Source organism: Phocoena sinus, chromosome 16 (genome assembly GCF_008692025.1).
Source record: "Phocoena sinus isolate mPhoSin1 chromosome 16, mPhoSin1.pri, whole genome shotgun sequence".
NCBI lineage: Eukaryota > Metazoa > Chordata > Mammalia > Artiodactyla > Phocoenidae > Phocoena > Phocoena sinus.
Genome location: NC_045778.1, coordinates 14,780,227 through 14,806,186, shown reverse-complemented (window position 1 = coordinate 14,806,186; position 25,960 = coordinate 14,780,227). Strand labels below are relative to the sequence as shown.

The 25,960-nt window shown below is 36.6% G+C and overlaps 1 protein-coding gene across 7 annotated transcripts in view; it reads right to left on the bottom strand.

The window, feature by feature from the left end:
• Positions 1–25,960, bottom strand: part of CABCOCO1 (ciliary associated calcium binding coiled-coil 1) — a 133,458-nt gene that overhangs the window by 74,942 nt on the left and 32,556 nt on the right. For 6 of the 7 annotated variants that reach the window (XR_004346223.1, XM_032608490.1, XM_032608489.1 and 3 more), the window contains 2 exons: positions 24,574–24,718; positions 19,931–20,003 (listed from right to left, as the gene is read on the bottom strand). Coding sequence is in view for 6 of the 7 variants with exons in the window: in XM_032608490.1 (XP_032464381.1) it covers positions 19,931–20,003; positions 24,574–24,718 (218 nt within the window). In the remaining variant the exon portion in view is untranslated. Of the gene's footprint in view, positions 1–2,015; positions 2,150–19,930; positions 20,004–24,573; positions 24,719–25,960 lie in introns of those variants that run through there. The other variant, XM_032608495.1, reaches the window with a different exon arrangement.

Genomic DNA, 25,960 nt, shown 5'->3' with positions numbered 1-25,960 from the left:
TGCTATTTATACATAATTCATGATATCAATTTTATTTTCTTAGGGAAAATTTGGGATGTTATAGCACAATACCAGATTTTTAATCTATAAATGACTTTTCAGCTAAACCAAGTTTATACTTAAAATTAAAATATGGCAGAAACACATTCGTAAAGCAATTTTATGGATCGAGAGTTCACCTACTTTTTTTCTATTCAGTCTTTAATTTTGTAAACACCCAGATGATAACTCTCTATCTGTCAATATATTAGTATGGAAGCATGTTTATATGCCTGCACTTAATTTACAAAATGTGCCTCACGACTTCTCAGGAATGAACTAGGGAACAATTATATTATTGTACAAGTAATGCAATGTGGATGAAGACATCCACACTGTAGAAGATTAACATAAATCTGAAATATACAGAATAAAATGTCCATCTTCATATCCTATCCAACTCCTACTTTTTCACTCACTTGCCCAAAGGTATCTCATGTTAAAGATTAGTTCAAATCCTTCTAGCCCTTTGAGTCTTTACTATCATTTACTTTAAAAAAATTATTTATTTAATTTATTTATTTTTGGCTGCATTGGGTCCTTGTTGCTGCACACGGGCTTTCTCTAGTTGTGGTTAGCAGGGGCTACTCTTCAGTGCAGTGTGTGGTTTCTCATTGTGGTGGCTTCTCTTGTTGTGGAGCACAGGGTCTAGACATGCAGGCTTCAGTAGTTGTAGCATGTGGGCTCACTAGTTGTGGCTAGCGGGCTCTACAGTGCAGGCTCAGTAGTTGTGGCACACAAGCTTAGGTGCTCTGCAGCATGTGGGATCTTCCCAGACCAGGGATCGAACCTGTGTCCCCTGCATTGGCAGGCAGATTCTCAACCACTGCGCCACCAGGGAAGCCCTTTCCTATCATTTAAATGCATATGCATGTCTATTTATTTTCATGTTTATCTGCATTTAAAAATAAATGGAAACACTATTCATATTGTTCTACTTCTATACTTTTTTCACTAAACATGTTTGAGATCTTAAGATAACCATACATCAGGATCTGTTGGATTCCTTCTAAAGACTGGATAGTTTTCTATAGTGTGATTATACTTCATTTTATTTAACCATTCCCCTTCTTATTCACTTTCTGAAGTTATTAGCTGTTATAAACCGTGCTTTAATGAATATCCATGAATAAAAAGCTTTATATAATACGAGTATGTCCAAACAGATGATTCATATAAGTAGATTTGGGGAGACAAAGGATATTCCCATTTGATTTTGCTAATCTGCTCTCCAAAATGGCTTTATAAATTTAACTTCTCATCAACCTCTCGCCATAGAGTTGTGTTTTCTCGCATCTTCATTAATATTGGCAGTTAATCAATCTTTTTGTTATGAGCCAATACTATAGTTGAAAAATAGCTTTTCTTTTCTGTAATTCCTTGATAAATAGTAAGGTTAATTATCTTTATTTCTGTTCATCTGTAATATTTACGGTCTGTTCAAATTCTTTGCCATGTTTCTGTTGTCTTGTTTGTCTCTTACTTATTCTCTAAGAACTATTTGTACATAAAATAATTTTGACCTTTATATGTTAGTTTGCAAAAATCGTCTCCAAGTTCTGTTTTTTTTAAATAAATTTATTTATGGCTGCATTGGGTCTTCGTTGCTGTGTGCGGGCTTTCTCTAGTTGCAGCGAGTATGGGATACTCTTCACTGTGGTGCATCAGCTTCTCATTGCGGGTCCTTCCCTTGTTGCGGAGCACGGGCTCTAGGCTCACGGGCTTCAGTAGTTGTGGCACGCAGGCTTAGTAGTTGTGGCTCGTGGGCTCTAGAGCACAGGCTCAGTAGTTGTGGCCCACGGGCTTAGTTGGTCCGCAGCATGTGGGATCTTCCCAGACCAGGGCTTGAACCCGTGTCCCCAGCATTGGCAGGCGGATTCTTAACCACTGCACCACCAGGGGTGTCCCCCAAGATCCTTTTTATTTTTTTTTTTAATATTTATTTATTTGGCTGTGTTGGGTCTTACCTGCAGCATGTGGGACCTTTCATTGCAACGCACGGGCTCTTCATTGAGGCGCGTGGGCTTCTCTCTAGTTGTGGTGCGTGGGCTTAGCTTCCCCACAGCATGTGGGACCTTAGTTCCCTGACCAGGGATCGAACCCGAGTCCCCTGTGTTGGGAAGCAGATTGTTAACCACTGGACCACCAGGAAAGTCCCTCCAAGTTCCTTTTTAAAAACATTTTTCTTCATAGTATCTTTATTAAGCCGTTAGAAAAATTTAGGCAGCCAATCATACGACTAAATTTAATCTCAAAATTTAAAAAAATTTCCTCCATATTTTTCTCATGTTTTTACATGAGAAAATTTAAATTTAGCACTTGAAACCAATGGATTTTATTATTCCATTTTCCTCCTCTACTAGCTTAGCATTTATTATTTATGCAATGCTTACCCTAGAGATTACAATATACATCCTTAACTTATTAAATGTTTATAAATCAGTACTTTTACTTTTCTCAAAAAAATGACAGAAACAAAATACATTAACCCATTTACCTTACCTTCCTTTCAATTTATAAGGTATTATCATTGTTTATTTTAATTCTCTGTGTATTTTAAACCACATAAAAATTTTAAATTCATTTTACTGAAGTATAGATGATTTACAATGTGCTAATTTCTACTGTACAGTGAAGTAATTTAGTTATAAATATATATATACATTCTTTTTCATATTCTTTTCCATTATGGTTTATCACAGGATATTGAATATAGTTCCCTGTGATATACAGTAGGACCCTGTCGTTTATCCATTTCTCTATAATATTGGGTTGGCCAAAAAGTTCGCTTGGGTTCTTCCATAACCTTTTACAGAAAAACCTGAGTGAACTTTTTGGCCAACCCAATAGTTTGGATCTGCTAATCCCAAACTCCCAATCCTTCCCTCCCACATCCCATTCCCCCTTGGCAATCACAAGTCTATTCTTTATGTCTGTGTGTTTCTGTTCTGTAGATAAGTTCATTTGTGTCATATTTTAGATTCCACATGTGATATCACATGTTATTTGTCTTTCTCTTTCTGACTTACTTCTTTTAGCATGATAATCTCCAGGTCCATCCATGTTGCTGCAAATGGCATTATTTCGTTCTTTTTAATGGCTGAGTATTAGGCCATTGTATATGTGTACCACATCTTTATCCATTCACCTGTCAATGGACACGTCGGATGATTCCATGTCTTGGCTATAGTAAACAGTGCCGCAATGAACACTGAGGTGCATCTATCCTTTTGAACCATGTTTTTCTCTGGATATATGCCCAGGAGTGGGATTGCTGGATCATATGGTAGCTCTATTTTTTAGTTTCTTAAGGAACCTCCATACTGTTCTCCTTGGTGGCTATACCAATTTACATTCCCACCAACAGTGTATGCGGATTCCCTTTTCTCCACACCCTATCCAGCACTTACTGTTTGTAGATTTTTGATGATGACCATTCTCACTGGTGTGGGATGATATCTCACTGTAGTTTAGATTTGCATTTCTCTAATAATAGCAATGTGAGCATCTTTTCATTTGCCTCTTGGCCATCTGTATGTCTTCTTTGGAGAAATGTCTTTTTAGGTCTCCTGCCCATTTTTTGATTGCATTGTTGGTTTTTCTGATATTGAGCCACATGAGCTGTTTGTAAATTTTGGAGACTAATTCCTTGTCGGTTGCATTGTTTGCAAATATTTTCTCCCATTCTGCAGGTTGTCTTTTCGTTTCGTTTATGGTTTCCTTTGCTGTGCAAGATCTTTTGAGCTTAATTAGGTCCCATTTGTTTATTTTTCTTTTCATTTCCGTTACTCTAGGAGATGGATTGAAAAAGATATTGCTGTGATTTATGTCAAAGATGTTCTGCCTATGTTTTCCTCTAAGAGTTTTATAGTATCTGGGCTTACATTTCGATCTTTAATCCATTTTGAGTTTATTTTTGTGTATGGTGTTAAAGAATGTTCTAATTTCCGTTTTTACATGTAGCTGTCCAGTTTTCCCAGCACCATTTATTGAAGAGACTGTCTTTCCTCCATTGGATAATCTTGCCTCCTTTGTCATAGACTAATTGACCATAGGTACATGAGTTTATTTCTGCACTTTCTATCCTGTTCCATTGATTTATATTTCTGACTTTGTGCCAGTACCATACTGTTTTGATGTCTGTAGCTTTGCAGTATAGTCTGAAGTCAGGGAGTCTGATTCCTCCACCTCCATTTTTCTTTCTCAGGATTGCTTTGGCTACTTGTGATCGTTTGTGTTTCTATATAAATTTTAGTATTTTTTGTTCTAGTTCTGTGAAAAATGCCATAGGTAACTTGATAGGGATTGAACTGAATCTGTAGATTGCCTTGGGTAGTATAGTCATCTTGACAATATTGATTCTTCCAGTCCAAGAACATGGTATATCTTTCCATCTGTTTGTGTTATCTTCGATTTCTTTCATCAGCGTCTTATAGTTTTCAGAGTACAGGTCTTTTGTCTCCTTACACAGGTTTAGTCCTAGGTATTTTATTCTTTTTGATGTGATGGTAAATGGGATTGTTTCTTTAATTTCTCTTTCTGATATTTTGTTGTTAGTGTATAGAAATGCAACAGATTTCTGTGTATTAATTTTGTATCTTGAAACTTTACTGAATTCATTGATGAGCTCTAGTAGTTTTCTGGTGGCATCCTTAGGATTCTCTATGTATAGTATCATGTCATCTGCAGTGACAGTTTTACTTCTTCTTTTCCAATTTGTGCTACTTTTATTTCTTTTTTCTTCTCTGATTGCTGTGGCTAGGACTTCCAAAACTATGTTGAATAATAGTGGCGAGAGTGGACATCCTTGTCTTGTTCCCGATCCTAGAGGAAATGCTTTCAATTTTTCACCATTGAGAATGATGTTTGTTGTGGGTTTGTTGTATACGGCCTTTATTATGTTGAGGTAGGTTCCCTCTATGCCCACTTTCTGGAGAGCTTTTATAACATAAAATTATATTCAACACCATAAATGGGTGTTGAATTTTGTCAAAAGGGTTTTCTGCATCTATTGAGATGATCATATGGTTTTTAAGACAATCTTTTTATTGATCATTTAGACCACTGACATTAAAAGTGATTATTGATATAGTTGGATTAATATGTACCATATTTGTTTCTGTTTTCCATTTGTTGCCTTTGTTCTTTGTTCCTATTTTTGTCTTCCACTCTTTTCCTGCCTTTCTGGTTGTAATTTTTCTTTCCATTTCTTACCATATCACATATATAGCTACTCTTTCAGTGCCTTCTCTAGAGCAATATCCGTTTATAGCTAATCCAAGTCCAATTTCAAATAACACTATACTGTTTCATGGGTAGTGTGAGGACCTTATAATGACAAAATAAACCTATTTTCTCCCTGTTGTCCCTTGTATCAGTGATGAAATTTATGTCACTTGTCGATAAGCATATATATATATATAATCAAATACATTATTGTTATTATTTAAACTAACTTCTCTGTTAGATAAATTAATAATAAGAAAAACAAAAGTTTTTATTTTACCTTCACTTATTCCCTCTTTGATGCACTTCCTTACTTTATGCAGACCCAAGTTTCTGACCTGTATTATTTTACCTCTCTCTAAACAACTTCTTTTAACATCTCTTGCAAGGGAGGTCTACTGGCAATAAATTCCCTCAAGTTTTGTTTGTTTGAGAAAGTCTTTCTCTTTCACCTTTGAAGGATAATTTCACAGGGTACGGAATTCTAGGTTGGTAGTTTTTTTTCTCTCAACACTTAACATTTCCCTCCACACATTTCTTGCTTGTATGGTTTTACAGAAGAAGTTGGAATAATTCTTATATTGTTTCCTCTTTGGGTTGAGTTTGTTTTGCCCTCCTAACTTCTTTCAGGATTTTTCTTTATCTTTGATTTTATATAATTAAAAAATGATATGCCTAGTTGTAATTTTTTTTGGCATTTATTATCTTTGGTGTTCTCTGGGCTCCCAGGATGTAAGAAAATTAATTTGGGAAATTTTAAATTCATTATCATTTCAAATATTTCCTCTGTTCCTTTCTCTCCTTCTACTCTGGTATTCCCACTGTATGTATGTTATACCTTTTGTAGTTGTCCCACAGACCTTGGATAGTCTATTCTGTTTTTTTTCTTTTTCAGTGTTTGTTCTCTGTGGTTTTTGGTTTGAGTATTCTTTTGATAATATCCTCTAGCTCAGAGATTCTTTCCTCAGCTGTTTCCAGTCTACTAATAAGCCCATCAAAGATATTCTTCATTTCTTTTACAGCATTTTAGTATGAACTATATAATCAGCCAAACACTGAAGAAGGAGATCAGTAAGAACGCATTGCCATAGCAGATATCAAGAAATTCTATAATAGTATGGTAATTAAAGCAGGGTGATATTCTGACAGGAATTGGCAAATAAACCAATGGGATCACTGGTCAAAATGAGTCAAATTGAGCATTAAGAATAGTGATTAAAATGGATCAAAACACAACAAAACAAAACACAATAAAATCTGTTTTAGTTTCCTATTCCTGCTATAGCGAATTACCACAAACAGTGGCTTAAATCAGTGCATATTTATTTTATAGTTCTGGGAGTCAGAAGTCCTCAACTTAATGTGTTGACAGGGATGCATTCATTCTAGAGGCTCTACTGAAGAATCTGTAGAGAATCTGTTTCCTTGCCTTATCCAGCTCCTAGAGGGCATCTGAATTCCTTGGCTCTTTGCCTCTTCCTCCATCTTCAAATCTCTCTCCTTTTAACTGATTCTGACTCTCCCTTCTCCCTTCTCCTCTTAGAAGGAACATTATTCAGTCTACCACAATCACTTTTAGAGGATACTGAAAACCCAACTTATTATTTTGAAAACTATTAGAGAAAGGAGGAGAATCAAGAACTTATCCTGTCTTTTCTATATAACATGTATCTCACTTTAATCAAATAATTGAATAGTGTAAGTTTCTGCTTATAGGAATATCCAGCTCATGAATGAAAAATGAATGACAAAGTATAAAAAGAGAGAGAGAGAAAAAGAGAGAAAACCAGACATTACCTCCTAATAAAATTGTACAAAACCACCTACAAATCATTCTTGCTAAACATTTGAACTGAAATCTAGTCAGTCTTCCAACATTAACTACCCATGTACTGGAAATATGGAAGATACAGGGACATCTTAAGGATACCACAGAAATGCAATTAGCAAACAAGACTGTGGGAAATTCTATAGCATAGAAGATCTGGCGTCTTCAACAAATAAAGTGCAAGGAAATAGAAAAAAATACAAATAATGAACCTATAAATTAAAAATAACTTAATCTAATTGCAATGTAGGTATCTTATTTGGATGCTACTAAAACATACAAACAAACAAGTATATAAATAAACCAAAACACAGACACAAACCAGTTATAATCAGGGGCTTTTGAACACTGACTGTGTATTTGATGATCTTATAGAGTTACTTTAATTCAATATATTTTAGAGTCATACATTAAAATATTTAACAATTATCGATATAAGTTCATAACTGTTGAAGCTAGATAATGGATATATGAGAGTTAATAGTATTCCTTCTACTTTGTATATGATTGAAACGTTCTGCAATAAAAAAATTTGTTTTAAAGAACTACTTGGTCAAATGCTACAAAAATCATGGCATTTTGATTGTGATTATACTGAGTTTACCGATTACAGTGACATGACATCCTCATAAAATTGAGTCTCCTCAATTGGGAACAAATTTGCTCTCCATTTATTCATGATTTAAAATTTTTAATTTTTACTAAAACTGCTTAATTTTCTTTGCATTATTCTTGCACATTTTGTTAGATTCATTCCTAAACATTTTATAATTTTCATTATTACCAATGTAATCCTTTTCTAACAGGTTAATACTAAAATACAGGGCAATATTTTCTTCATGTTGGTTTCTTATCATACCACCTGCAAACAATGGCAGCTTTGTATCTTGTTTTTCAATACCTTTCTTTTTCTTCTACTTTTGACTTCTTTTTTGTTTTATCACATTGGCTAGGAACTAAAAATCCAATGTTGGGTAAAAGTAATCAGGCTTGTCTTGTTCCTTGTGGGTATTTTAATGTTTTCATTAAGATATTTTAGTGAGATTTTAATTTTTGGTATATTCTATGAGTTAAGAGTATAATTCTATATTACTGACTAACTAGAGTCTTTTTAAAATGAGAAATGGATGTTTATCAAATGCTTGACCATATTTATTGAGATGATCACTTGGTTTTTTCTTCCCCTAATCTGATAATGTACTGAATTATATTAATAGATAACCCAGTGTTAAACCATCCTTCCATATCTGGAATAAACACTATTTGAACATCCGATCCTTTGCTATATTTCATTTCCTAATATTTTATTTAAGATTATTGCATCTATTTTCATAACTCAGGTTGCCTATGAATTGTATTATTCTTTTCCATTTTTGCTTATAATTATCAATTTACAGAGTAGATTTAAAGCTTTCTCAGGATTATACTAACTTCAGAGGAGGAGTTGAAAGCTTTCCATCTCTATGCTTTATAATCATTTATATAAAAGGGAATTATCTACTCCTCGAAATTTTGGTAGAACTAGCCTGTAAAGCCTTCCACATCTGATGCCATTTTTACATGTAGATCTTTCAATATCTTATATGGTTATCATTCTATTAAGGTTTTCTACACTCTCTCAAGTAAACTTATAGTTTCTCAAGTAAAATTTACACTTCCCTGAATACTGTTTTTTTCTAGATTTTCAAGCCTATCAACATAAAATTGATATTTTAGTAAAAGTTTTCAAATCTCATTTTTAATAAACAAGATCTCTGTCAGTTCATTTATCAAGAAAACAATAAACCTTCAAACTTTTCTGAGGATATTAGTCAGAGTTTAGGCCTTCTACCATTTGCTCTGTCAACTCTGTTCCTTAGCCATTGTTTGAACTGTCCATAGAGTTTCACACCTTTCTTATGATTGTTTTTCAAAGTTTTAAAAATTATTTATTTATTTTTCATTGGATGACTTGAATAATATTTATTTTTTTATACAGCAGGTTCTTATTAGTCATTAATTTTATACACATCGGTGTATACATGTATTCAATCCCAATCGCCCAATTCATCACACCATGACCCCCACCACCCCACTGCTTTCTCTCCTTGGTGTCCATACATTTGTTCTCTACATCTGTGTCTCAATTTCTGCCCTGCAAACGAGTTCATCTGTACCATATTTCTAGGTTCCACATATGTGCGTTAATATATGACATTTGTTTTTCTCTTTCTGACTTACTTCACTCTGTATGTCAGTCTCTAGATTGATCCACGTCTCTACAAATGACCCAATTTCGTTCCCTTTTATGGCTGAGTAATATTCCATTGTATATGTGTACCACCTCTTCTTTATCCATTCGTCTGTCGATGGACATTTAGGCTGCTTCCATGATTTGGCTATTGTAAATAGTGCTGCAATGAACGTTGGGGTGCATGTGTTTTTTTGAATTATGGTTTTCTCTAGGTATATGCCCAGTAGTGGGATTGCTGGATCATATGGTAATTCTATTTATAGATATTTAAGGAACCTCCATACTGTTCTCCATAGTGGCTGTATCAATTTACATTCCCACCAACAGTGCAAGAGGGTTCCCTTTTCTCCACCCCCTCTCAAGCATTTGTTGTTTGTAGATTTTCTGATGATGCCCATTCTGACTGGTGTGAGGTGATACCTCACTGTAGTGTTCACTTGCATTTCTCTAATAATTAGTGATGTTGAGTGGCTTTTCATGTGCTTCCTGGCCATCTGTATGTCTCCTTTGGAGAAATGTCTATTTAGGTCTTCTGCCATTTCTGGACTGGGTTGTTTGTTTTTTTAATATTGAGCTGCATGAGCTGTTTATATATTTTGGAGACTAATCCTTTGTCCATTGATTTGTTTGCAAATATTTTCTCCCATTCTGAGCGTTGTCATTTTGTCTTGTTTCCTTTGCTGTGCAAAAGCTTTGAAGTTTCATTAGGTACCATTTGTTTATTTTTGTTTTTATTTCCATTACTCTAGGAGGTGGATCAAAAAATATCTTGCTGTGATTTATGTCAAAAAGTGTTCTTCCTATGTTTTCCTCTAAGAGTTTTATAGTGTCCAGTCTTACGTTTAGGTCTCTAATGCATTTTGACTTTATTTTTGTGTATGGTGTTAGGGAGTGCTCTAATTTCATTCTTTTACATGTAGCTGTCCAGTTTTCCCAGCACCACTTATTGAAGAGACTGCCTTTTCTCCATTGTATATCCTTGCCTCCTTTTTCATAGATTAGTTGACCATAGGTGCGTGGGTTTATTGCTGGGCTTTCTATCTTGTTCCATTGATCTATGTTTCTGTTTTTGTGCCAGTACCATACTGTCTTGATTACTGTAGCTTTGTAGTATAGTCTGAAGTCAGGGAGTCTGATTCCTCCTGCTCCATTTTTTCCCCTCAAGACTGCTTTGGCTATTCTGGGTCTTTTGTCTCTCCATACAAATTTGAAGATTTTTTGTTCTAGTTCAGTAAAAAAAGGCCATTGGTAATTTGATAGCGATTGCATTGAATCTGTTGATTGCTTTGGGTAGTATAGTCATTTTCACAATATTGATTCTTCCAGTCCAAGAACATGGTATATCGCTCCATCTGTTGGTATCATCTTTAATTTCTTTTATCAGTGTCTTATAGTTTTCTGCATACAGGTCTTTTGTCACCCTAGGTAGGTTTATTCCTAGGTATTTTATTCTTTATGTTGCAATGGTAAATGGGAGTGTTTCCTTAATTTCTCTTTCAGATTTTTCATCATTAGTGTATAGGAATGCAAGAGATTTCTGTGCATTAATTGTGTATCGGGCAACTTCATCAAATTCATTGATGAGCTCTAGTAGTTTTCTGGTGGCATATTTAGGATTCTCTATGTATAGTATCATGTCATCTGCAAACTGTGACAGTTTTACTTCTTCTTTTCCAATTTGTGCTACTTTTATTTCTTTTTCTTCTCTGATTGCTGTGGCTGGACTTCCAAAACTATGTTGAATAATAGTGGCGAGAGTGGACATCCTTGTCTTGTTCCCAATCTTAGAGGAAATGCTTTGACTTTTTCACCATTGAGAATGATGTTTGCTGTGGGTTTGTTGTACATGGCCTTTATTATGTTGAGGTAGGTTCCCTCTATGCCCACTTTCTGGAGAGTTTTTATCATACATGGGTGTTGAATTTTGTCAAAAGGTTTTTCTGCATCTATTGAGATGATCATATGGTTTTTATTCTTCAATTGTTAACATGGTATATCACATTGACTGATTTGCGTATATTAAGAATCCTTGCATCCCTAGGATAAATCCCACTTAGTCATGGTGTATGATCCTTTTAATGTGTTGTCAGACTCTGTTTGCTAGTATTTTGTTGAGGATTTTTGCATCTATATTCATCACTGATATTGGTCTGTAATTTTCTTTTTTTGTAGTATCTTTGTCTGGTTTTGGTATCAGGGTGATGGTGGCCTCCTAGAATGAGATTGGGAGTGTTCCTTCCTCTGCAATTTTTTGGAAGAATTTGAGAAGGATCGCTGTTAGCTCTTCTGTAAATGTTTGATAGAATTCACCTGTGAAGCCATCTAGTCCTGGACTTTTGTTTGTTGGAAGATTTTTTTTTTGTTTGCGGTGTGCGGGCCTCTCACTGCTGTGGCCTCTCCCGCTGCGGAGCACAGGCTCCGGACGCTCAGGCCCAGTGGCCATGGCTCATGGGCCCAGCCGCTCCACGGCATATTGGATCCCCTGGACCGGGGCACGAACCCGTGTCCCCTGCATCAGCAGGTGGACTCTCAACCACTGCACCACCAGGGAAGCCCTGTTGGAAGATTTTAAATCACAGTTTCAATTTCATTGCTTGTGATTGTTCTGTTCATATTTTCTATTTCTTCCTGGTTCAGTCTTGGGAGGTTATACCTTTCTAAGAATTTGTCTATTTCTTCCAGGTTGTCCATTTTATTGGCACACTGTTGCCTCTAGTAGTCTCTTAGGATGCTATGTATTTCTGTGGTGTCTGTTGTAACTTCTCCTTTTTCATTTCTAATTTTATTGATTTGAGTCCTCTCCCTCTTTTTCTTGATGAGTCTGGATAATGGTTTATCAATTTTCTTTATCTTCTCAAAGAACCAGCTTTTAGTTCTATTGATCTTTGCTATTGTTCTTTTTGTTTCTATTTCATTTATTTCTGCTCTGATCTTTATGATTTCTTTCCTTCTGCTAACTTTGGGTTTTGACTGTCCTTTCTCTAGTTCCTTTAGGTGTAAGGTTAGATTATTTATTTGAGATTTTTCTTGTTTCTTGAGGTAGGCTTGTATAGCTATAAACTTTCCTTTTAGAACTGCTTTTGCTGCATCCCATAGGTTTTGGATCATCTTGTTTTCATTGTCATTTGTCTCTAGGTATTTTTTGATTTCCTCTTTGATTTCTTCAGTGGTCTCTTGGTTATTTAGTAACGTATTGTTTAGCTTCCATGTGTTTGTGTTTTTTACGTTTCTTTCCCTGTAATTCATTTCTAATCTCATAGCATTGTGGTCAGAAAAGATGCTTCATATGATTTCAATTTTCTTAAATTTACTGAGTCTTGATTTGTGACCCAAGATGTGATCTATCCTGGAGAATGTTCTGTGTGCACTTGAGAAGAAAGTGTAATCTCCTGTTTTTGGGTGGAATGTCCTATAAATATCAATTAAATCTATCTGGTCTATTGTGTCATTTAAAGCTTGTTTCCTTATTTATTTTCATTTTGGATGATCTGTCCATTGGTGTAAGTGAGGTGTTAACGCTCCCCAGTATTATTGTGTTACTGTCGATTTCCTCTTTTAAGAGCTGTTAGCCGTTGCCTTATGTATTGAGGTGCTCCTATGTTGGGTGCATATACATTTATAATTGTTATATCTTCTTCTTGGATTGATCCCCTGATCATTATGTAGTGTCCTTCCTTGTCTCTTGTAACATTCTTTACTTTAAAGTCTATTTTATCTGATATGAATATTGCTACTCCAGCTTTCATTTGATTTCCATTTGCACGGAATATCTTTTTCCATCCCCTCACTTTCAGTCTGAATGTGTCCCTAGGTCTGAAGTGGGTCTCTTGTAGACAGCATATATATGGGTCTTGTTTTTGTATCCATGCAGCAAGCCTGTGTCTTTTGGTTAGAGCATTTAATCCATTCAAGTTTAAGGTAATTATCGATATGTATGTTCCTATTACCATTTTCTTAATTGTTTTGGGTTTGTTTTTCTAGGTCCTTTTCTTCCCTTGTGTTTCCCACTTAGAGAAGTTCCTTTATCATTTGTTGTAGAGCTGGTTTGGTGGTGCTGAATTCTCTTAGCTTTTGCTTGTCGGTAAAGCTTTTGATTTCTCCATTGAATCTGAATGAGATCCTTGCCGGGTGGAGTAACCTTGGTTCTTCTCTTTCATCACTTTAAATATATCATGCCACTCCCTTCTGGCTTATAGAGTTTCTGCTGAGAAATCAGCTGTTAACCTTATGGGAGTTCCCTTGTATGTTATTTGTCGTTTTTCCCTTGCTGCTTTTAATAATTTTTTTGTCTTTAATTTTTGCCAAATTGATTACTATGTGTCTTGGCGTGTTTCTCCTTGGGTTTCTCCTGTATGGGACTCTCTGCACTTCCTGCACTTGGGTGGCTTTTTCCTTTCCCATGTTAGGGAAATTTTCGAGTATAATCTCTTCAAATATTTTCTCTGGTCCTTTCTCTCTCTCTTCTCCTTCTGGGACCCGTATAATGTGAACGTTGTTGCATTTAATATTGTCCCAGAGGTCTCTTAGGCTGTCTTCATTTCTTTTCATTCTTTTTTCTTTATTCTGTTCTGCAGCAGGGAATTCCACCATTCTGTCTTCCAGGTCACTTATCCGTTCTTCTGTCTCAGTTATTCTGCTATTGATTCCTTCTAGTATAGTTTTCATTTCAGTTATTGTATTGTTCATCTCTGTTTGTTTGTTCTTTAATTCTTCTAGGTCTTTGTTAAACATTTCTTCCATCTTCTTGATCTTTGCCTCCATTCTTTTCCCAAGGTCCTGGATCATCTTCACTATTACTATTCTGAATTCTTTTTCTGGAAGGTTGCCTATCTCCACTTCATTTAGCTGTTTTTCTGGGGTTTTATCTTGTTCCTTCATCTGGTACATAGCCCTCTGCCTTTTCATCTTGTCTATCTTTCTTTGAATGTGGTTTTTGTTCCACAGGCTGCAGGACTGTAGTTCTTCTTGCTTCTGCTGTCTGCCCTCTGGTAGATGAGGTTATCTAAGAGGCTTATGCAAGTTTCCTGATGGGAGCGACTGGTGGTGTGTAGAGCTGTTGCTCTGGTGGGCGGAGCTCAGTAAAACTTTAATCTGCTTGACTGCTGATGGGTGGTTGGGTTCCCTCCCTGTTGGTTGTTTGGCCTGAGGCAACCCGACACTGGAGCCTACCTGGGCTCTTTGCTGGGGCTAATGGCAGATTCTGGGAGGGCTCACGCCAAGGAGTACTTCCCAGAACTTCTGCTGCCAGTGTCCTTGTCCCCATGGTGAGCCACAGCCACCCCCCCACCCCGCCTCCGCAGGAGACCCTCCGACACTAGCAGGTAGGTCTGCTTCAGTCTCCCCTGGGGTCACTGCTCCTTCCCCTGGGTCCCGATGTGCACATTACTTTGTGTCTGCCCTCCAAGAGTGGAGTCTCTGTTTTCCCCAGTTCTGTTGAAGTCCTGCAATCAAATCCCAGTAGCCTTCAAAGTCTGATTCTCTAGGAATTCCTCCTCCCATTGCTGGACCCCCAGGTTGGGAAGCCTGATGTGGGGCTCAGAACCTTCACTCCAGTGGGTGACCTTCTGTGGTATAAGTGTTCGCCAGTCTGTGAGTCACCCACCCAGCAGTTATGGGACTTGATTTTACTGTGATTGTGCCCCTCCTACCGTCTCACTGTGGCTTCTCCTTTGTCCTTGGACGTGGGGTATCTTTTTTGGTGAGTTCCAATGTCTTCCTGTCAATGACTGTCCAGCAGCTGGTTGTGATCCTGGTGCTCTTGCAAGAGGGAGTGAGAGCACATCCTTGTACTCTGCCATCTTGGTTCCAATCCCCCTAAAAATTATTTATTTTTTAATAAATTTATTTATTTTATTTATTTTTGGCTGCATTGGCTCTTCATTGCTGCTCATGGGCTTTTCTCTAGCTGCGGTGAGCAGGGGCTACTCTTTGTTGGGGTGTGCAGGCTTCTCATTGTGGTGGCTTCTTTTGTTGTGGCGCACAGGCTCTAGGCACGTGGGCTCAGTAGTTGCGGCACACAGGCTCTAGAGCGCAGGCTCAGTAGTTGTGGTGCATGGGCTTAGTTGCTCTGCAGCATGTGGGATCTTCCCAGACCAGGGATCGAATCTGTGTTCCCTGCATTGGCAGGCGGATTTTCAACCACTGCACCACCAGGGAATCCCTCTCTTATGATTTTATTTTCCTCAACTGCTTGTTGATTTATCTTTACATTAGATGATCCCGGTTCATTTGTCTGTGGATGTTTGTTTGCCATAGCTTGCCTCTAGAGACTGTAGGGGAGCCGTAAAGAATGATGGTAGTTAGGTGTGTCAGTAGCTTATATTCAGGGTGTATTCACCGTCCCTTCTGAACATCAGTGTCCACTGTAAATCTGCCCTTCCCTTTGGCATCAATGTCCACAATAGTTTCTTTAGCTTTGGAGCAAATATCACGGAGTCCCAGTGCTCTACGTAAGCAGCAGAAGGTAAACGGACTAAATGGTGCAGTTGCTCTACTTGCTTTCATTATTTTCCCCCTAAAGCTTCTCCCATTTCTGTATCAACTGAGGATGCCTAAATAAATGCAGCATTAACTCTGTAGCATCTTCTCAGTACATATGGGGCTGTAGTTTCATCTAATCAGTAATCTATAATTTTAGATGTCATAAAAGCTCTTATCTACAGCATTATGAATTTTGAAAATTTTGATCTTTTATAGGATTTTAGACGGAAGAGGAGTTGTACATGTGTGCTTAGTTCACTCTTTTGATAAAATCACTATTCCCTTTTGCAAAAGTTCTTCCTGCTGCTTTGGGGGACCTATTCATCCTCTGTCATTCAATACAGTCAACTTGGGTCTTCTAATAACATTACTCCTCTGGCCATAGTGACTAATTGAGAGTGGATGCATGACACAAGCACAGACAATAATACTGGGAGGAAGAATGTCTCTTTCTTTTGGAGTTTCTAAACTGGAGCTGCCTCTTTCATGTCTACCACCAGCTGAAGGAAGCCTGTCTGCAGTAGAAGGGAACAAGGCCCTTCAGAAAAAAGAAATGAAAAAAGTCTAGGAGAGATGAGAGACTGAACCACTTGCATGCATACACACACCCACATGTATTTACATACACACTCAATAACATTGTTGACTACTTAGATCCAGTTGGCTTTAGTCCAGCTTTCATCTGCTGCATTTACCAATTAGTGATCTAATAGTACACCCTCCACTTTTTTATTAATTATTTTGAGTGGAATTCCTTTCACTTGCACCAAAAATATAAAATGCACTTCTGGCTAACTCATTCACAACCTTTAGATTTCCTCTTAGATTTCACTTGTTACTGGAAACCACCCTATTTTGTAATTACTTACGTAATCATCTCTCTCCTCTCATTTGACAATAAATTCCTTGAGGACAAGAAACATTGCTTGTCACTGTGTACCCCTAGAACTTAGCACAGGCCTAGAGCACAACAGGAACTGGATAACATATGTGGAATAATGAATATATAATTGTTAAAGCTGCATCATCTCATTTTAGTAGATGCCTGGCAGTAGATACCTGGTTAGAACCATGACTTAGGGTATCTGCTATGAGTTTTTTGACCATCATCATTGCTAATATCCAATAGCGTTCTTTGTGTGCAAGTATTCACTGCTTCTTCTAGTTTTCAGGTAACAAAAGCAAAGGACATAGCAGTTTTCCAGGTTTCTGGGTGGGTCCTTAAGGCCAAAGAAAAAATATATTCCTTAAGGAGATTCTGGTTCCCTTACAGTTCTTAAGTCTGTGGATCTGTGGTCTAATTGCATTGTCAAAACAATAGATTTGGAGAGCTCCTGGCTTGGGTGCTTAAAAGGGAATCTTCATCTCTATAAATAAAATAAGTGTCACACAGTACTTCATCCACTAAGATGGCTACAACTACAGGCATCTGCTGCCTTCGTTTTCTGCTCCATTCTGTCATTATTCTAGCTCATTCTAGTTGTCTACTGCCTTTTTCAATGTATATTGTGAACAACACTATTATATGCGAACCATTGAATGAACTACAACACATGCTGCTTACAGAACTATACCTATTAAATTTCTAGATTATGAAAAATCTCAGGTCAAGAATAATGACTTACCGAAAATACGCCTCTAAGGTGTAACATGAAATATCTTGTAAAAGGTGAGTAGAAATTGCTAGAAACAATTGTTAAATTCAAAAATACAAATTCAATTTTCTATAAACTAAAACCCAAGAAAAGTATGAATGTGATTTATTTATGTTCTCTATTAGTAATTAGAATTAATATTTAGCCATTATTCTTAGAAGCAATTTACATGTTTTCTTAAAATCACCTATCCACAACTAAGAAAGAAACTAAATTTCGTCAGTGTTATCTACCTTGAATGCTTGCCTGAGATTTAAATTTGGAACATTTATATGGCTGTTGTATGGCCCTTGTTTGGTTTCAGAGCCCTGAGGTCAGTATGAATAACTACATTAGTGGGGCAAGCCTCTGCTTCCTCTATGAAAGGTTGTTAATTTAAAAAATGGTATTTGCACCAAAGGTTATCAGACACTTCTAAAATGTCATTGTAGCATAACACTTGCTTTGGTTAATCCTTTAAAATTCTATGAACGGGTTAATTCCTTAAGACCCAATATCCCTTCCTTAAGGACTTTTTTTTTATAGCTCTGGTCAGCTTGGGGAAAATACAAAAGACAATAGAAAATAAATGAGCCAATCCTTGTCTGCTTTCTCCATTTTATCTTTCCATAAGCATAAATGTCACCTAAATATAACCTTACAATGGAGAAGAAAGGCACGATTGTGTAATTAACAAAGGGAAAAGGGAGTTCTTTATGAAACTTTTTTTCTTGATGATTCTAAATGTCTGCATATGCTGCTATTGAAGCCACTATCATTTTCCCTAAGTTTTGCTGAATAGATGAGATAGGATTGTATTCCTAACAGATAATTACTGCAATGCTGTCACACTGTATGATGTAATTCTGACATGGAAACTTTGTCAGTGAAACTTCGTCAAGTGACACCTAATTTAAGCTACAGTATGAGGAGACTGCAAAGGAGAAACTTTAAGGAAAGTCAAAAGCAAAAAGGGTTCCTTGTTTTCCTTCAGCTCATTTAAAAGGCCAGCATTAGAACAAGTACCCAAGTGGAGACTGAGACACAGTGACTGAGGTGTTTAATGAAGTAAGCAATTTATAAAGTGCAGAATAACAATACTAGGGAAGACAGAACATTTGGCACATTCCATCTGGTTCTTAATATCAGGGAAATTATAAAGATAATGTAAATATCCCCTTATTCACTTTATTTATTTTTTAATAAATTAATTTTATTATTTATTTATTTTTGGCTGCATTGGGTCTTTGTTGCTGCACACGGGCTTTCTCTCATTGCGACAAGCGGGGGCTACTCTTCGTTGCAGTGTGCGGGCTTCTCATTGCGGTGGCTTCTCTTGTTGTGGAGCATGGGCTCTAGGCATGTGGATTTCAGTAGTTGTGGCCCACGTGCTTCAGTAGTTGTGCCTTGCGGGCTCTAGAGTGCAGGCTCAGTATTTGTGGCACACGGGCTTAGTTGCTCCGCGGCATGAGGGATCGTCCCGGACCAGGACTTGAACCTGTGTCCCCTGCACTGGCAGGCAGATTCTTAACCACTGCGCCACCACGGAAGTCCCATCCCTTATTCACTTTATGTCTGACCGTGGCCATTCCCATCTCCTATATTTCTAGGCAATACAGCCTCCTCAAGCAGTTGAGAATCTAAGGAGTACTTCTGATGGCATCTTTAGCCTCCTTAAGATGTTCTCTTACCCAGGATTCATTTAGTAAATACATATATGTGATTATATGTAAGGCTGTTCAAAAGTATCTTTAAGTAGACTATTTCTTGTAGAACTGCTATTATATGCACTGTCACTGAATCACTTATGTCATATTACGAGGGGTTACTATGTCCTGCATTATACTATATGCTGTGTAGAAAAATAGCACACCATCCTTGCCTTCAAGGAAATTACAGTTGGATTATGTTAACTATATCAATCCACAGGAAACAATTTGGAAACCATAAACATGGTACAGATTTACATGCTTATTGGTGCGCTCAGAGTAGCCAGTATTCAGCAGAAAGAGATCAATTAGAATAAAATAATAGAACATGATTAAAGAGTTTGTCTAAGCCCTTCCTTTGAGATGTGATGCAATTAAGGAAGGTCTGCTTCATTGAGGAAGTGGGATTTGAATTAGGCCTTAAACAATGAGTACACTGAAAATAAATATGAAATTAGAGATTTAACAGAATTAATTTATCTCACTTTTCCTGATTTTATTTGTATGAAGACGTACATACTCTATCCAACTGAGCTTTGTCAAATAATCCATAAATACATAAAGTATACATGATTAACAATGCCTTTAATGCCAAAAGACAGATTACTTTCTTAATCCAAACCTCACTCTATGTAATTATTTTTTGCAAACTACTAGTTGGTTATATTAACACTTGAGTAATCTTGACAAGAAGTTGCTTTCAGCTGTTAAAGATCCAGATGCTGATCAGCATGCATTAAGTGATTCAGCTTAATTGGTTCCATCTAGATAAATTACTTACCTCAGTTCCTATCACAATTTCTTCCCTGGCAGAGAAGAACAGAAACTCATATAGCTTGTAGTGTTGAAATAAGCTGAAATACAAAATAAATGTGGAAAGCTGATAAGTTTATTTCAGGAAAAAAGAGCAAATATGTAAGAATATTTATTACAGGAAAGTTGTTTGAATTGACCAAGCTAAAGATATTAAACACTAATATGAAGTTAGCCACTTCCTTTACTCCAAAATAAGTTGCCCAGAAATGCTAAGCAATTAAAGGTTTATTTTTTTTGAGACACTGACAATATAACATAGTACCTAAATTAATATCAGTAAACTAATCTGTGATGAGTGGATAGGTTTGGGGTAGATTTCATCTTGACTTTTCCTGGCTCACAACCAAATATTGCACTGCCTCTAAATAACACCAAACTTCACATTCTTTTTCATGTTTTGCTCCAAACTGGAGTCAATTTCCTCTCATATGAATAGCACTGAATTCTATAGGCTACTTCCATATCAATTACTTCTCACATTCTCAAACTGTTTCAAGATTAAGGTAATTTCTGATAACACCTGAAGAATGATGCAACATTAACTGGAATACTTTTTAGATGAATGATTTTCTTGAAGAATATTCCATTACACATCAAAGAGAAGAATTAATTTGAGAAAGATAATTTCTTTAGTTCCTACCTGAAAGACTAAATGGTCAGTGTATAAAAACTACAAAGAGCTAAAAGAGCTTAAAAATATATAGTTCAAGTAAGATTAAAGATCTCAGCAATGTGTTACTGAGAGTTAAAAATTTACTGAAGGGTTGACTTCTAATATCCTGTTTGTGATAATATTTGAATTTTTCTAATTCTCTTCCTGCTGGTTGGGAAAATTAATAGACTCATAATACAGCAAAATGCTGAAGAACAAAAAATTGTCTTAGTGGTTTCTCTTTCACTCTGGTGCCTTTTGCTATTTAAGAAAATTGATTTTAATATAACTGAGAAATTAACATTTGCAAAATGTAGCTACAGAGCATGTATAATAATGGCTTCTCCTGAATGCTGTAATGGATCAAAGTTTCAATTCATTTGAAATCAACGAAGAAATCCTCAGGCAGCTGGGTCTCTCTGAGTTATATTAGCAGTTGAGCTCACTACTAACACAATCCATTAAACTGATGGGTGTACAGACTCAGTCATGGTTTTGTTTTGTTTTGGTTTTGACTACACTCAAATTAGTCATCAACATACAGAAAACTAGCTTAGCTTTTGACATTACTTTGATCTGTTGGCTAGAAAATACAAGATTAGTGAAGTTTGATGATTCAATGAAGCAAAATAAATTCAAACTCTCCTTCCCTTACATTGGTTACCTAGAGAAAGCTTCAAGGTTAAAACTATTACATTATCAGTAACTGACTTTGAGTAGAAAAATTAAGGACTGTAGAATATTTTGGAAATAGCTTGGCTTCTTCTCAGTTAACTAGTCTAAAACTTTCCTTTCCCCATCTTGTGTCACACAACAAAGTCAATTCATGAATCTTTCTTCCTGCAATTTCATAATCTTTCCACGTTATTCTCCTTATTGCATACAACAGTTATTAGATTATCCCATACCAAAAAATAAATTCACTTCTTACAATGAAAATAAAATGCATGACTTAGATGCAGTGGCCAAAGATACAGGGTTGGGCAAGGCCAGGACTACAGTGAGACATACAAGGGGAGGGGGGGCCACCAAAGGGAGGCACTTACTCAGGGGCAGGTCAAGTCATACCACCATTGCTTTGCTCTGGTCCCCACCAACAGCTGGGGTTCTCTCACATTACCAGGGAGCTATTAAATGGCCTCACATGGGAACAAAGTGACACTTCTGTTATGGGAGCATATTTTTTCCCTCTTCCTTTGGACTCCCAGCTGACTCAAGCCCCTAGACTATTTTTGTCAAACATCTTGTCTTGGTCCTAAATCAAAGGGAGACTACTCAGAATGAAAATGGTCAAGACATCTGGCTCCAGGCCAGGAAGGACATTTGTGTGAAGAGGTGTTTTTTTTTTTTTTTCCTGTACGCGGGCCTCTCACTGTTGTGGCCTCTCCCGTTGTGGAGCACAGGCTCCGGACGGGCAGGCTCAGAGGCCATGGCTCACGGGCCCAGCCGCTCCGCGGCATGTGGGATCTTCCCGGACCGGGGCACGAACCCGTGTCCCCTGCATCGGCAGGCAGACTCTCAACCACTGCGCCACCAGGGAAGCCCCTGAAGAGGTGTTTTAGAAGTGTTTTCTTATATTGAGTATATGTCTGTGCACTTTACCTTCACCTAATTTCCAGGGAATACATAGAATATACAATGACAGAAATGTCCTTGAACCAGATACATATCTAAATGACGTCTTATATTAAAAAGCTATGTATATGTTGTGTAAGTAGATTACTCAGTAGCAATGCTGGGGAGGAATTTTGGTATTCATGTTTTCAATTCACAGACACATCATGGAATATACAGTGTAGACTCTATTAAGAGCATCAAATGAAATTTCAATTTTTTTAAGCTTTATTTATTAAATTTTTGGCCACGCAGCATGTGGGATCTTAGGTCCGTGACCAGGGATCTAACCCATGCCCCCTGCATTGGAAGCATGGAGTCTTAACCACTGGACTGCCAGGGAAGTCCCCGAAATTTCAATTTTATTGTCAGTTAAGTTTCATGTGCTACAGGTCACGTTCCAAAACGCACACTCCCAAAACTGACTAGGGCTTTCACTGGTTGATTAAACTTAATTATTAGGTTAAACTGAAAAATGGTTATACTTTTTTTTGATAACTGAGCTAGCTTTATATTTAGAAAACTTCTTTGCAGTCATTAAAATGAAAAGTATTATATGATTTAATTGACATTAAACTTGCATTTGTGGACACATGAGACATTCTGAACAGATGTTGCAGAAAAGCACATTTCTCTTGACACAACTTCAGAATCAATTCCAGATATCCTACTTACCAACTGATATATTAATTTCTGTGACAGAGACACTTAAAACATGTAATTTCTTTGAAATCACAATATAAAGATTAAACAGCATAAAAGCTAGTTCTGATTTACTTTATTTGACTAAACTTTCAAATATTACTTTTTTTTTTTTTGGAGAAGTAAGACTAGGTATTTTTGGTGTGTGAAGTTACTCTGGTTAGGGTCAAAAGGTGACTAACACTGACATCCCCTCTTCACTTAACCATTTTCTGAATGTCAATAAAATGTCAAGAAATACGCTGAGGAACATTTGTCCAGAAAGATGATATGAAAGAGAAAAGAGCTGCCATCTTTCACCATCTAGAAAGTGCATGGGTTTTGGTGCTGTGGTTAACTATCAGTCCTGGTGCCCATTATAAGACTCTTGGGCTGAGAGCTCAGCTGAAAAATGTATTCTGCAAGAGAGACCTGGAAGGCTCAAATGGAGAGATAAGGGAAAGAAGGATGCTCTACAAATGTGCAGAGAATTCCCCCCGCCCAGTGATTTCCAAACTCTGATGGGCAGAAATACCTTGGGGAACAAGTTCTCCTCCAGCTCTGGGTTTCCACTCCCTTCCCTCCCCGCCACACAAGGATCTCCCTTTAATTGATATGGAGACTACTGTGGCTTTTAGTGAGAGACACACATTAGGAGGTATACTGTAACATTAAGAAGTCATATTATATCAAATGCTATTACATAAAAATATATCATACACCATTATTAATTCATGCCAGAAACCAGTATATAAACCTTATCATATTAAACACATTAGTTTTTTAAAAACTTCCAGGCTACAACCAGGATCCTTGCCAAGCAAATCATGAGCATGTCTAGACCATCATACAGCACCATTTATTTTTGAATTGTAAAACTTAAAGTTGGAAAGTACTGCAGTATATAGTAACAGAGGAACAAAGAAATTCTGCAGAAACTTTTAGTTAGGCAAAAGAAAGATTTTTACCAACTCTTGTTTAAATATTTGCTAACTTAAAAAATGTCCCTTGGGAGAGATGCAAAACTCTAATGCAGACCTTGTGACAGATCATATAAAAAGACAGATTTCTTAGTTCAACAATGAAGAATCACTGTAAGAAAAATACTTTCCCTCCATCCACCATCATTTTCGAAGCACAAAGAAAGACTTAATGAATTTAATTGGTCAATACTACAAATATTTCAGGGAAGTATGTATATAAATCTCTTCAATTTCTAATACAAAGCATTTAAAATAAACGTTTAAATGGAAATGTTACTCTTTAAAACGTAAAATTTTAAGGTCAAGGTCAACTACCTGTAGTATAGTCTATTGTAATCAAATCTGAATAATCTGAAAGAATCATTTGATTAATAAGAACAGTATTATTTAGAGATTCAGAGAAAAAAACTCTTAGACAAGAATTACAGATCTAAATGAAATTATGCTTATCAAACATAAACTTCTTTTTAAGAATGCAAGGAAAGCCAAAATGTTCAATGTCCTGGTTTTTATTTATTGGATGGATGATTTGAATATTATCTAATTATCGGTTGGGTTAATTACTGCAGAAATTTTGTAAATGTCTAACTTCATTAAAAATTGAATTAGCTTCTATTTAATAGACATTTTCTAGAAAACATAAAGTGAAAACTAAATGCTACTGAAAAAAGTCCATACCTGATTTTCAAGTAATCAACAATAGCATTGGCTTGTTTTACATCAAAGATATTCCATTCCTCATTTTGTTGTGAATGGGATGGTCCTATTTCAGCCATAACTTCTCTGAGCCATTTTATGCTATCTTCTAAGGACATATGCAGTGCTGAAATAAAATCCAAAGAAGTCTAAAGCATTATTTTCATAGATGTTTTGGCAACAAAATAACCCAAGATGTCCTTAATGTGTAACAATTCCACTTTTCAGTATTTGTGAGGACAAATGATAAAACTATTGCTGTTTGTTTATGTTAATAATTACATTTTATGCAAAAGAACAGGAGCTTACACACCCAACAATTGTAAATTACCTTAATGCTACACAATTGTCTAAAGAGTTTGTTTCCATTTTAAGATGCAAAAAAAAAAAAGAACCCTCAATCTACCTAAAGATTACTTTAGAATGGAAAGGAAAAATTTTTTATAATCTTAGATTAAGAGTATAGATAGAAACGACACAAGGTTGGTTGGATTAGCTGGTAAGGAAGGCCTACAAAGTAGACTCAGCCACTGTAGACAGCAGAACCAAACCCAGAGCTGAAAATGTAAATGAACAGAGTCAACTAACACTCGGCTTTAGTTGATTGTTACCATGTGGGAATTTGGGCCTGAAGATTTTCAGTGGATGCCAGAAATATGGATTTTTATGTAAAAATCAAGGTTTTTTTTTTTCTTTTCCAAGCTACAGACATAACTTATGTAAGCTGTTTCTCAAATGTATGCCTGATGGTGGTAGTGAGAGCCAGATGACAGTGCAAAAAGAGTGACACTGACACCACTTTGCCACCATTACCAAAAATAAACAAGTCAATGATTGTGGTCTATTCTCTCCCAATTAAAAGCAAACAAACAACAAAGCAAAACTATCTTCTAAGGCATCTGTCTAGTTGAAAAAGAAGTAGATAAGTGACAAAAGCCTTGGACTTAAATTTTATAATGTGTATAATACAAACATTAACCTCCAACTTCTTTTCATATTTTTACTTGTGGCAGACAAATATTATTTACAATACACACACAGCTCCCTGCATCCTGAGGAGAATCCAGGTAACTGGAGTGTCCAAACTGTCCTTTGCTGACAAGTGAGGGGTGTATGGACACGAGACCGAACAGCATGGAGGTGGAGAGTTGAAAGGCTCTAGCAAAAACAAGGTTGGATTGGTTGCTTGGAGGGGGTGATTGTCAGCTGGTGGACAGGATGAGGGCCTGGGGGAGAACTGTGCTGAACAATGTGAATCCCACCGTCCCAATCCCAACCAAACTTCTGTCTCTCTTAGGAGACCATTAGTAAACTTTCCAGGTCTTGTTAATGGGGTGGCTTTTTCAGGGAAGTAGAAGGTGAGAGTGCA